The 13,001-nt window shown below is 45.7% G+C and overlaps 1 protein-coding gene across 2 annotated transcripts in view; it reads right to left on the reverse strand.

Moving 5' to 3' along the window:
* ARHGEF12 (Rho guanine nucleotide exchange factor 12) overlaps window positions 273-13,001 on the reverse strand; it is a 63,543-nt gene continuing 50,814 nt past the window's right edge. For both annotated transcript variants that reach the window (XM_021376378.1, XM_021376377.1), the window contains 14 exons: window positions 12,706-12,831; window positions 11,873-11,987; window positions 9,717-9,817; window positions 9,367-9,444; window positions 8,278-8,353; window positions 7,699-7,866; window positions 7,077-7,164; window positions 6,498-6,587; window positions 6,282-6,358; window positions 5,817-6,041; window positions 3,494-3,979; window positions 1,540-1,856; window positions 1,190-1,262; window positions 273-676 (listed from right to left, as the gene is read on the reverse strand). In XM_021376378.1, coding sequence (XP_021232053.1) covers window positions 666-676; window positions 1,190-1,262; window positions 1,540-1,856; window positions 3,494-3,979; window positions 5,817-6,041; window positions 6,282-6,358; window positions 6,498-6,587; window positions 7,077-7,164; window positions 7,699-7,866; window positions 8,278-8,353; window positions 9,367-9,444; window positions 9,717-9,817; window positions 11,873-11,987; window positions 12,706-12,831 — 2,031 coding nt within the window. In that variant the 3' untranslated portion in view covers window positions 273-665. The remainder of the gene's footprint in view (window positions 677-1,189; window positions 1,263-1,539; window positions 1,857-3,493; window positions 3,980-5,816; window positions 6,042-6,281; window positions 6,359-6,497; window positions 6,588-7,076; window positions 7,165-7,698; window positions 7,867-8,277; window positions 8,354-9,366; window positions 9,445-9,716; window positions 9,818-11,872; window positions 11,988-12,705; window positions 12,832-13,001) is intronic.

Consider the following 13,001-nt stretch of genomic DNA (forward strand, 5'->3'; position numbering starts at 1 on the left):
TTGAATACACGTAGCTCCAGCCACAAGTCATCGTAACACCTTCATAAGTAGCTCTTTGCGTGGCAGGTTGGGTGCCAGCAGGGAGTGCAGGGTCCAGTCCAGTGAAGTGAAGGTTACACTTGCACACGAGCACACCCTCTTCCCCTGGGAGCCAATGGGGCTCAGGAGCAGCGGGAGGCACAATGCACTGGATGCACAGGGCTAGAACTGTCACTACCCAATTAAAACAGAACGACGACGAGGACGACGAGGACAACAAAAAAAAAGGCAGATTAAAAAATTAAAATGTGCTTTTGATACACGGAATGAAGTCAAATAAATACAATGATTTTTTTTTTCTCTTTTTAAATGTCTAAATACATTTTTTTTTTTTTTTATATCCTACACCCAAAGCTCTGTACATTTGGTTTGGTTTTTCTGTTCTGAAAAAAAAAAAAAAAAAAAAGAATTTCTGGTAGCAAGGAGAGGAGGAGTAGGATAGAACAGACTCCCTCACTGACAAGATAGTGCAGATGCCCCACAGGAAAAGCACCCATGCCCGCTTTGCTAGAGGATGGTTCACGTTTGGATGGTCCGAGCCCTCTTGTCTTAGAGTCCACAAGGAAGACAGCGGGTGCTGGGTGCTGCTACTCCTCATCCAATCTTCAGCCAGCCTGAAAACATGACTAACTTTTCTCTGATGGAGGAAAAAGAAGAAAACAACGGGAGTGAGAGGAGGGTGCAAGGAATGCCTGGTATTTCTGAATGCTAGCAATGGCAGAGAGAGCATGTCAGTGTGAGAGGGAGCACACATTTAGCCTGAATTCCAGCAACTATGTAGTGCCAGAGGTCAACTTAAAGAGACCCACAACAGCCACTTCACACAGTGCCAGGGACATCCCAGAGAAAGACAGGACCGACTGGAATCAGTTCACACCTTCAGAAATCTCCGTGTGGGAGTTTCCATCAATGCAGCCTTCTTGAAAGAGAAGCTGCACATCCCTGGCTGGAGGTACAGGTGAGACAAGCTCCTCTGCACCTCTGAGACCCAATGGATTCATCTGACCTTTCTTGCAATCAGCACCCTGTTAGAGATGCTGAAGTAAGTGAAACCTTTTTTGTGCGTGTATGAAACATTACTAATTGACTGTGCACTCTTTGGTTAATGTCTGATGTCAGTGTGCTCCCCATTCCAGGTCTGGTTGCATACCTGAGTGCTCCCCTGTGGAGGCTGACCCAGCCAGCCCTTGGCGACGGAGAATGATGTAGTCTTCCTCAACCTCCTGAAAACAAAACAGAAATACACCTCAAATGGCTTTGTCTCTCTTTATCAAGTGAATGAAGACGGTTTCGAAAAGGAAAAGCTAAGCTGCACCGCAGGAGAGAGGGCTGGAATCCTCTTTATTGCTACAGTGACCCACTCAAGGCCTTCATTCAGCCTCCCCTCCCCACGCAATATTCCATCTCCTCTTCACGTTTGAGGCTGGCCATGAACTTCACACGTTGGCCTGCCTCACACACCGGGAACACAATAACACAGCGCAAACGGAAACACGGTACCTTTAACTTCTCAAGGTCGTTCTCTATCTTCTGAATATACTGCATCATCTGCACGCGCAGCTCTATAGACAAGAAGTGAGGGCTTGCTACAACCGCGCAGGGCTCTTCCACTGCCCCCCAGCGTGAGACCATCATCTCCTCTGCAAACGGGGAGCTCCCTCCGTCCGACTGCGTGTCCCGCGGGGAAAGGGGCTGCTGCTGTGCAGAGTCCAAAGAGCTGCGGCCACCTGCAGCGCCCTGGAGAACCAGGGACGACACCTCCTCATCCGTGGAGCTCTCCTGCACCGCTTCGTATCCATCAAGGATCAAATAATTTCCTGTTAAGAGAACAGCTTTTTTACTCACACCTCGGTGCCGTCATCACCGAGAGCCACTGAACTGGAGACAGTTTAAGCGGACTTTAAGGAAGACAAGTGGTGAGAGGCTCGTCTCTTGAGACGTTTTTAAACAGGTAAGAAGCAGCGTTTGTGAACGCTACGCAGAGCAGTGATTGCATTAGGCCAGACTAGCTTGGCTCTGAGCTGAGCTCTGCGGACCACGGCTGGTTTGGGGACACAGCTGGAGAATTACGTGACCAGCCGAGCTCATCACGTCCCCTCCTGCCTTCCCCAGCTCCCTGCTTCCAGCCTGAAAATCCTGCACACGTTCTCAAGGCACCCACCAACCCAGACCGCTCCATTTCTGACCTGCACTGAGCACGCTTCTCGGTGGGTTAGCTTTAAAATCCAGCTTGCTGAAAACAGGTTAAAATATAACACAATTATGGATAAGACGCATTCAAACTGTACCTAGCGATAGAATCGTATTAAATAATTTCTCTGCAGCATTACAGCAAAGCTTGCATGTGAAAGCAGCACTGACTGAGAACAGGTCAATCTGATTTTGATGTCCCTACACAGTTAAGAAAGCAAACAGCGCGAGTGGTGACAAGCAATTAGATGCCTCAAGTTGTTGGCTCGCTTTTAATAATTTAAAATGTTTCTGTAATTCAGGGAAAGACGAACGATTTTCAATGTGTACCTGGAAGGCAGCATCCGGACACCCACAAATTGGCTTATGAGAGAATCCAATTTTTGAAATAAAAGCATATTCTCAGATAAGAGATTTCAAGACCAGCAGGGATACGGAACCTACTACCTGCTGGTGCCTCCTCACGCTATAGCACGCATCGGATCAACTCGGGTGCTAAATTTAGTGCAGGGTCACCACTTTGGCTGATCAAAATCACAGGACTTTCCAATTGCAAAGTGCGCAAAGTCCCATAAAGGTGCTTACAGCTGCTGCCTTTCTGCTGAGTTAACAGCTCCACAACCTTCCTGAAGGGTAGAAGAGAGACGTTTTGGGATGCTCAGGCAACTGCCAAATATAGCATATGTAATAATAACGGAAATAATAATAAGCTTTTAAGAGCTTCAGACCGGAGGCGAGGTCGCTGGAGACAATTGCAGTGCCAAGCTGAACTGTAAGTTTCTCTTCCCAAGCTCAATCAGGAGAAACCAACTCAATAGCTACAAAATGGCCCGAGCCATGGCTCTGTGTATGGACTAAAGCAATGCTCTGCCCGCAGGGAAAATATTTTTCCTACAGGTTCCAACCGTCAGCTGAGAGATAACACGGTCCAGTGGCAATAGCAATCAAGAGCTTGCATTGTGCCCAGGCCTCTGTAAATACAGTTTGTCACAGTGTATTAACCCCACAGGATTTCGGTTTCTTCTTTCATAAAATAGAAAATTCATTAGGTGCATGTTTGCTCAGCTCTTTTCTGGGCTAAAATGACTGCCAAGGACTAAAGAACTAACTTTAAATAAACGTCCTGAATCGTAGCAGCAAAATAAGCTTCACACGGAAAACCCACTGTGGTTTTCTTCAGTGATTCCTATTTAAAACTGAACCCGAGCCTCTAGCATTGAATCGGGATGGGCCCCCATTCGAAGGGGGAAGGAAATACGCTCACCTGAGATCCGTATTTGCACCTCCTCCTCCTCCTTCCTTTCCATTAGCTCACTTTCGGATGGATTTTCATCGCTGTGAGCTTCTCGGGCATCAAAAAAATGCTCCCCGCTCTCATCGGCACCCACCCCTTCCAGCTCCGCCGCGGAGACCTCCAGATTCATACTCATGCGATCTATCGCTAAGTTACTGCTGGATCTGGGGTCCCTTGCTCCCAGCTGCATGGCATCCCCTGGAGCTGGAGATCCAGCTGAAGTCCGGAGGCCGTAACCAGCTGGGGGCTCGTGAGTTCCGCTTCTCGGAAGCGTAGGGTCTGCTCCAGGCTGGTGAAATTTGTGATCGTCGGAGTGCTGAAGTCCAAGCTCACTTCCACTCTCCGTTTGGGCTTCTTGAGAAACGGTCCTGAACCTGGGAAAGCGCTGCCGGTCTTCAAGGGTCCCCTTCTCAGCAAAGCCAAGCTGCTGGACCAACAGCTTCTTCAGCAAGTCCACTGCAAGTAGAGATCACGTTGGCAAAGCTCCACGGACCGTGTCCTCCAGAACAACCATCAAATTAGACATAAAGGCCCCTCTTTCAAAAAAGAGAGATCTCGGGGCAGCCAGCCCCCTCATTGCTCTCGGGAAGGAAGACAGGGGTGAAAATAAATGAAAGATCTGAAGCACTGTACCAATGCCTTATTCCACATTTCACCTTACCACGAAGGGCAAACGAATCAGCCCAAGCTCCACCTTGCTTGGGACAAGCAGAGAAACCATCTCCTGCAGCTGTCCAGCAAGTGAGTTGGAGGGCAGGTGAGTGCCTGGGTGTTACCCCCCCACCAAAATGAACTAAAATACAAAGGCAGTAACAGGGGACCCCAACTTAGAAGTAGCACACTGAGCACGTTCCCCTAGATGTCGAAATGACAGATCCAAAATTCTCCCTACAATTTCATGTAAATTTATTCTTATCTGAACTTCAACCCACGTCCATTTAGCTCTCAAATTATCCCAACCAAACACTCCATATTAAGGACACATTGTTCCATGCAAAAATATGATGCTGCCAAGAGTGCAAGCACGCTGTTCCTCCTCATCACATAATGCTCACGTAACGCCCAAGAAAATCCATGGGCTCACACAAGACAACAGCCCCTCAGCTAATGGGAAGGCTCTTGTCAAAACCTGAGACCCATTGCTGCTGTTAGAGGGCTGCCCTACTGTGTCTGCACGGCCAAGAGATGCTGGGTCACTAATACCACCTTTACACACTCCGTGGACTGAGATTCTCTTATCACTGGTCTCTGAAAATGAGTATAAGAACATCTGTACAGCATTCAGAATCGGAAAAGGACTCTGAAGCCTAGAAAATGGATCCAAAGTTCTGAGGTAAACTATTAGATTGCAGAAGACTGTAATTTATTTGGAGAGAGAGAAAAGGGAACTGGGGCCAAGGATATGAATGCTCTGCATTCTAGCGACAGCGAATGACCCACAGAGAAGCAATACAGAGTATTCCCTTCAAGTGCAATTCGGGGACTTTGTGTCCATTTCTGAACTGCCAGGGAGAGATGCACGGATTAATGATTGCATTCAAATTTTAGGAAGTGATATTTAGAAATGCAAGGAATTAGAATGCTGGGTCTGATCAAGTGGGTTGCACAGGCCTGCATCCTTCCTCTGAAAAAAAGGTACACCACAGAACAGAGGAAACGCTTAAAGATCTTCTGAAAGATAATTTTACAGAATTATCCGCTCATCGGGAACAACTGCCTTCAGCACAGACAAGTACCAAGCTGATTGCACCCAGCCAGCTCCCAGATCCTCACAAAAATCTGAATCTAGACTTTGTCGAGCTCGTGTGAAACGTCCAACCCCCATCTGCATGATTTTGCAAAAGAAATATGCCAAATCACAGCCTGCCACTCAGGAACCCCTCCTGTTCTCCGCCCCTGGTGCTGCGAATGCAAGTCCACGGGGTAACTGCAACGTCTCCTAGAAATCTGCTGACTGGCAATGACATTTCACGGCGCTGCACAAAGCTCTGCAGTGTGATTTTGGCATCAAAGCGCTTTGTGGACGATCAGTAGCAATTTGTGATCACCCTCACTCCATACGCAGGAAAACAACAGCAAAGCAACGAGGTGCCTACGGCCGAAGGGCCTGGCCTGTGAATCCAGAACTCAGAATTCCTCCGTGTCGCATCCACTTTGCTTTGCTATGCTGTCATCTACAGCACGGAGAAAAATTTTATTTGATAGAAACGGGCACCAAGGTTATTTTAGCTCGTTAATTCAGAAGGTCGACCTAACGATTTCCATCTCCCAAGCAACGCTCACAGGTACTTACGGTTCCTTAATGCATCCAGTGCCCACTGCCCTCCTGATACTGAAGGTAAATTGGTGGCTGTGTGTTCGTAGCACGGAGAAGACTCCTTAAGTGCCAGGTCTGCCTGCTGCACTTTCTCAAACTGTCTCTCCGTCACAAGAAGACTTTCTACCTCGGACTTTTCAGACATGGTGGGTGAAGTCTGAGCATTCAGTATCAACCGAGAGTCTAGGCCCAAATCTTTGTCTAGAAAATAGAAAACATGCATTCAGGTTAAGCAACTGTGTATGGGAACAGTAAGAGGCATGTTTCCAGGAGGTTCAGTATCATCTCTTCACATGACTCGTAAAGAAATTGTTCCACTCCACAAAGACTACCAGTCTTTGTGCTACCAAAAGAGCCCCAGGACACAAGGAGCATGCCTTGGCACATCTGCACTCTGTGTATCAAACTCAGTGACAGCCTTTACCCGGACCACTGCATTACCTGGGCTTTGTAGGCTACTGGCAGGAATGTCGTGCTGGTCTTTGAGCTTCTGCTGCTCCTCTTCTTCACGCTCTTCTCTGCAGGGAAGAAAGAAACAACATGTACTTTTAGTCACCTGCGTCTGAATGCTGCATGCCAATCCCTGCTTTGGCTGACACAAGATGGGCTGCTGCAGAAAGAAAAGCAGCCCTTCCTCCTCCAGCTGCTGTTACTTACTCGCCAGGTCCCGACTGTGGTAATGGAATCACTCTTCTGCTGCTCTCCATTTTAACAGTCCCTGCCATCTGAGCTATGAGGTCCTGCCATCTGCATAAAAAACATCACAGAAAAACATGCAAGATGTGAAGCATAGCGGATACTGCTCCATTTAACACTTTTTAAATCCAGCTAATACAATTACTGCTTTTCCTATCAACAGAAACGTCTAATCCTGTTGTTTTCTTAAATCCTGTTACAGTCAGTGCCTCTGTAATACCTTGCAGCCACGAGTGAAGCAGCGCAGCACAATGCTCACCTCACCAGGATGCTCCAGCAGAAGGAAATGAATGACAGGACCTTAGCAGGAGCTGTCGAGTTACATTTATGTACAAATATAAATGCAAGCATTATGTAACCTTTCACGTAGCACTCATTAGTTTAATGCGTGACACACACTACAGCGGTTGCTACGTATCATACAGACAATCTCAGATCACTTGTGAACATCTGCAGTTACTACACACGAGCAGATATAAAAGAAAAGTGCTCTCAAGTACAACGAATCAAGCAGCAGATGGAACAGGACCAATTACTTACACGTTCTTTTCTGAAACTGTCTGTGCCACCAGTTCGTAAATGTGAGCGCCATTTTCTGACATGGAGATGACGAAGAAAGCCTTGTTATCTGGAGCAACACAAAGAGGGAAGTATTTAATTGCATGCCCTGCTCTGCACAGCTGCCTGAAATTCCTAGAACTGGACCATAACCTCAATCCAGAAGCAGTAAAAGAACAGGTCATGAAATAACCCTCCAGTGCTATCGTATGCTGAGGCAGATCTTCCTCTGTCCAGGAAATCTGACTATTAGTGCTGAAAGAAAAGAGCCATTTCTGCCCAAATTGCTTTGAAACAGATTCGCTTCTTCTCTTTTTCCTCATAGTAATTTTCATTTCTAGGGAACCTTTCATCTAATAAAACCAGACTACTTGAACACAGAAGTCTATTTATAACTCAAGCCATGCCTAAAAAGGTTATTACCAATGCAGAGAAGTTAAACAGCTCACGCAGTGCTACTGAGCAAGGTGTTGGACAACCAAGAATTAAGCCTACGCATTTTTCCGTGTTCTGCTCTGGAGCTCTAGACAAAAGCACCTCTCCCTGACTGATCTAAGCCTCATTTTTGGTGTCCTCCTTTGCTCTCCCCGTGGGTTACACTGACCTGTTGCCACCTGACGAACCAGAACAGTGTTCAGTTTGATGATAGGACTGAAGGTGTGCTTGCTATCAGCTGTCGACGCCAAGATTTTACTGTGACACTTCAAGACCAGCTTATCATCTTGTTTCTGCAGCAGCACCAGAATGTCCTCCAAGAGCAGAGTGTAGAGATCTGCACAGGGCGCAAAAGAACCCAGAACGAGTTAAAGATTCATGGTTTTCTATCACACCCCTGCAGAAAGAAAAAGGCTGCATTTTTGATTACTCATGCAGAGGCACTAATCAGTGCTATGCCATTCCAGGCAAAGCTTGCAAATCTTCCTCATCAAAACTACAGCAGAGAGCTACAGATGGGATTGGATCATCTCGCGACTGACTGCTGTGTCCCTGCATGGCCTTAATGATACTCCAGCACATTTCAGAATTGACAAGAATGATTTAATCAGCTTTGAGAAACACATACACATCATTATAGGTGGCAGTACGAATTCTAATTGGAAACTGCAGAAATGCTTTCTCTCTCCCTCCCTCTCAGCAAGCACACACAAACTCAACTCCGCATCAGCTGCCAAGGAGGACTCACCGATAGTTTTGTCACGATTCACCTTCCAAGTCAGAGGTCCTTCGTGAAGCATTTTTCTCTTTGTGAGATCCAAGTTCTGTCAGCAGAAGGAAGAAGAAAAATAAAAGTAGCACTTTGAAATGTCTAGGAAAGCAAGCAATGGTAAAGCACGGGAGAGTCAGAGGGAAGGTGACCCATAGGTGCTCCAGTCTGAGCAGCTAAACCCAGCGTAGAAAAAGAACTGCAGAGCAGGAACAAGGCATGCTCGTACACCAGCACCTTGAGAGAGGTGTCTGCTGTCACCCGTCCTCATTCACTGCTCTTCTGATGATGTTTGAGGTGACTACATGGAGAATTTTCCTTCTAAGTCAAGTTCTTAAGGCATTAGAACGTCATCTGATTTCTAGGAGTTTTCCCAATAGCCCATGCAAAGCCTGCAGTCCCAGCATTGTAACTGGTTAATGCTTCAGCACTCTATTTGCAAGTCAAGTATGCCTACGAATGACATACTGATATAAAAAGCATTCCAGTGATCTGATGGACTTTATAATGTCAATGGATTCTTCAGTCATTTCAGTGCTTGTGACATTTAGATCCGCAGGCAAGTAGAAGTGACAATTTTCACAAGTCATTCCTTCCAAGTCTCAGTCTACAATCAATAACAGCAAGCTTTCATAACTGCCAGTAAGTTCTTCATTTCCTAACTAAAATGCTTGTGGGTTTATTTGTGGAAGATTACAGGATCTAGTTTTATAGACCAGTCATCGCATAAAAATTTCTTTGAATACACACTGACTGTGGAGAATATAAAGGAGTGATAAATAAACAACACAGAACCTGTGAGTGAGACTGGCACAGGCAGCGGTCAAACTATCAAAACATCATCATCCACGTGACTCCTCACTGAGCTCACAAGCCCCACCAGCACTCCTATGTGCAGAACCGTGTTGTTACATGCATGGAGATCTTCAGGAAGACAGCAAAACTAAAGATTTCTCTCCAGAGGCCATTTGATCGCACATCCCAAGGTGTAATAGGAAGAGCCACGCATGGAGCAACGCTGCTGCAATCACGATGCACAGAGCAATTTGCCTCAGTGTTGCCACTTACCCTGAACTCATCCATCATGGGATCCTCAGACTGCTTCAAGTAGGACAGGTCGAGACGACGCTGATAATCTTCCAGATGCTACAAATAAAAAAAACCCACCAGAAACATTGAAAATGGTCACTTTGATTCACAGAACCCACTAGAGTCAGAGAGCAGGCAGCCATGAGAACTTCCAAGTGCTCCCAAATGCTTGGGATTCCTATTCTCACTGGAATACCTGTGCCACAGAGCACCTTTCACACAATATATGGTCACTTGTGCAGAGATTCCAGCCACGTTACCCACCTTGCTTCCCTTCACCCCCCCCCCCTTCACCCCGACCCTTGATGCTAAGCCCATTCAGCTCCCACCTGCTTGTTCTCCGATTCCTTGACAGCCTGGTTCACGTGGTTAAGGACCTGACGACAATGATCTGCTGCTTTCTTCACTTTCTCCTTCTCTTCAGGCAGTTCTGCAAGAGAGCAGGGAAATGCAGTAACCCCCTGATAAAGGATGAAAAGGCCACAGATGTCGTGCTGCTTGCTGACCACACGCTGGTTCCAAAAATCAGCCTTCTGCTACAGCAGCAGCACACAGCAGTCACCTTCCCAGCCAGCGTCCCTTGATCACACAGACAGACACAGGTGAGCCCCATCAATTCTCACCAACACAAGCCACATTACACATGTAGTTAACTGGCAAATAAACAAGTTCATCAAGGATAATGGAGTGTCACATGCTTTCTTAATTATGATTGGAGTGACTTGTAAATACAGTGTATCTTTTCCCAAGTAATGAAATCACACCGCAGTAGTTATCTGCTAGTAAACTCGAGAAGGCATTTCATGGTGTTAGGAATCCTTTCTGCCTGGTACAGTGGAAATGACTTTCAGCGTGGCACACAGCAGCTGAACTCCAACCTCTGCAAGAACATGGCAAGGTTCTGCAGCGCCGTACAGATGTGACAGATGATGAAAGCTGCACCAGGATTCTGCTGGCCTCTGTCGTGCAGGACAGCGTTTCTTTCCAAGTTCAAACTGCTTCCAACTCTCAGTTAATATCATACTAACAGCCTTGCAGTTTTTGATATGAAGTTCATTTCATACCAGGCTTTTGGGGTGTAGGTGAGATGGAAATCTAAGCACTCTTTTTTTTCCCCCACCTACTGGGAATTTTGAACAAATTCTACCGAGGATTGATTAGAACCCCACAGCCCTTCGGTCGATAATGAGGAAATCTTGACCTTAAAAAAAAAATAATCAATTTGCTCTGCATTATCTGCTCTTTGTTCTCTTCTTAAGAAACATGCTGATTTGCATCAGCCTCAGCACTACATGATTTTTGCTTAGATTCTAGGATACTTTGACTTTTTTCTTCCTTGCTCAGAACTATGTCCTACATCCATCCATGCTCGTTTAAGTAACTGCACAACTTGATGAGTTTTTGTTAGATTCTTTGTTCTTCACATTTTTATGTTGGCAATGGACGAGCAGGGATTTCTGCTATCGGAAGATCTTATTCTTTTTCTCTCTCTCAAGTGCATCTACATGGAAATTGGAATTCATTTAGATGTTTTCTCTTAATAGCCCCATTAGCTATCTTAGTGTGCTAAAGAAGAATGAAAAAATATGTTTTTTTTCAGAGCATATTTATTACTGAAAATCAATTTACTGAAACAAATGAAGTATCATCTTCAGTGATTGAATTCTTTCCAGTTATTTCCTCCAAAACTGTAAAAAGGAGTTAAACATGCCTACAAAATTACAGGAAGAACAAGCATGCTAATGACTACTCAAAACAACAGCACAGAGGCAACTTGCCTCTCTGGCAGCTCAAGTTTTAGTTTAGGAGAACTTGAATAAGGAAGAGTTCAATGATACTCGCTCTTTTTTCTCTGTTGTTTGTCTTCTGAATGTAATTCCAGCTACTGCCATCGTTGTGTACTCACATGCCACCGGGAATGTGAGGGTACAGAGGAAACATTTGGTTCAGTTTAGCTGTCATAATAATTGAAAATGGATAATAATGGCAACAGTGTAAAATTAAGAAGCAGACCGAGAACTGGAGGGCAGGAGGAAGACTGTCAGGAATTCCTGTTTTCCTTCTTCAAAAACTACCAGCAAATCAAGCTGCTTTGTCAGTAATTTCACGAGCAGAGTGGTTTTTATCTTCAAAACTTCAGCTTCCAGCCCCCAAACTTTTCAAGGCTACGTTTAAGTGGTTATACATAACCCAACACAGACGGTCACTCACCTATTCCAAACTAAATCCCCCTGCCCTTCTTATTTTTCATAAGAAAGAGAATGAGTTTAACTGAGAAACAAAGCCTGGATTTTTTCATTCTACAGATTTTTCAAGAATTTATTCCACCTGCCCTCCCGTGACGAAGCCAGCAGAGTGGTCACAACGAAAACAGTGACCTGTAAAATTCAGCTGGACTTCAATCCACGCACTGAAATCACATTTGCTTAGCAAACCTGCTGAGACACAAGCACCAACTGCTGGCTACCTGGTGCAAATGCCTTACCTGTGTACTTGGCAATGTTATCCAGCAGAAGGGGGTACTTCGTCAACCTCTGCATCTCTGTTGGAATGATATCCTTCAGCTGCAGGCGGCGACACAGGGGATTACTCTCAGCATCCTGAAATTAAGCAGCACAATAACTACGTTTGTCATTTTTATTAAGACTATAATTACCTGAACGCGTAACATCTATTCATCACGTAAACGTCTATTACTTCACTTGCTGGTAATTAAATACAAGACAAGAAATGCCAAGATCTATCATTCAGACAATACATCCCTTCTCGATTTGCAATTACGTACAGGAAGGGCTCACAAAGCAGTGGCTTCCTTCCCTCATTACTGCACAGAGGCCCGGCACCATTTCCAATCAATCTCAGTCACTGCCATACAGGGAAGGTATCTCTTTAGCTCTTTGTGCTATAGCAAAACTACAGTACATTTTTCAAAATAACGTCAACCTTCGTATTACTGCAGCTCTTCCCAGCCGGTGGTAATGAAGATAATGTTCTCCTCTCCAAATGCCACAAGCATTCAAGCCCCTTTCCTAGCGGGCAGAATAGGTTTATAGGATCTGTCTTCTGACTTTGGTATGCATCAAAATTGCACTACTATAAGCAGTTATTCCTCACAGAAATATTCATCGCTGGGAGACAGCCACCCAAGTGAGATGTGATCTGCTGCCTGGGGCAGCGTGTGCTTTCCTTCATTCCAGCAGGACACTGTGTATCACAATCTGAAGACAATGCGAAGTGCAATCTCATTAACTATAACAACTTAATCTATAGCTCTTTGCTATCCCACACTGGCAGCTCAAACCCTTGCATAAAATTCACCTGCACGAAAGTCTGGAAACGAGAGTCCTTCTTCTGGCGGGACTTTATGACCTCTAGAGCAAAGGGCTGGTTACTGCAGAACGTGGCAGTGGCGTGTTTCAGCTTCTCCTCTGCTGCTCCACTGAACTGTGTCAGAAAGTCATGAAAGCCAAAATCAGATAAACCCAACTTCAGCATGTGCTGCTGGCAACACAAAGCTGAGGAGGAAGAGAGGAGGGGAGGAAGAGAGGAGGGGAGGAAGAGAGGAGGGGAGGAAGAGAGGAGGGGAGGAAGAGAGGAGGGGAGGAAGAGAGGAG

The sequence above is a fragment of the Numida meleagris genome, chromosome 23 (genome assembly GCF_002078875.1).
Source record: "Numida meleagris isolate 19003 breed g44 Domestic line chromosome 23, NumMel1.0, whole genome shotgun sequence".
NCBI classification, from domain to species: Eukaryota; Metazoa; Chordata; class Aves; order Galliformes; family Numididae; genus Numida; species Numida meleagris.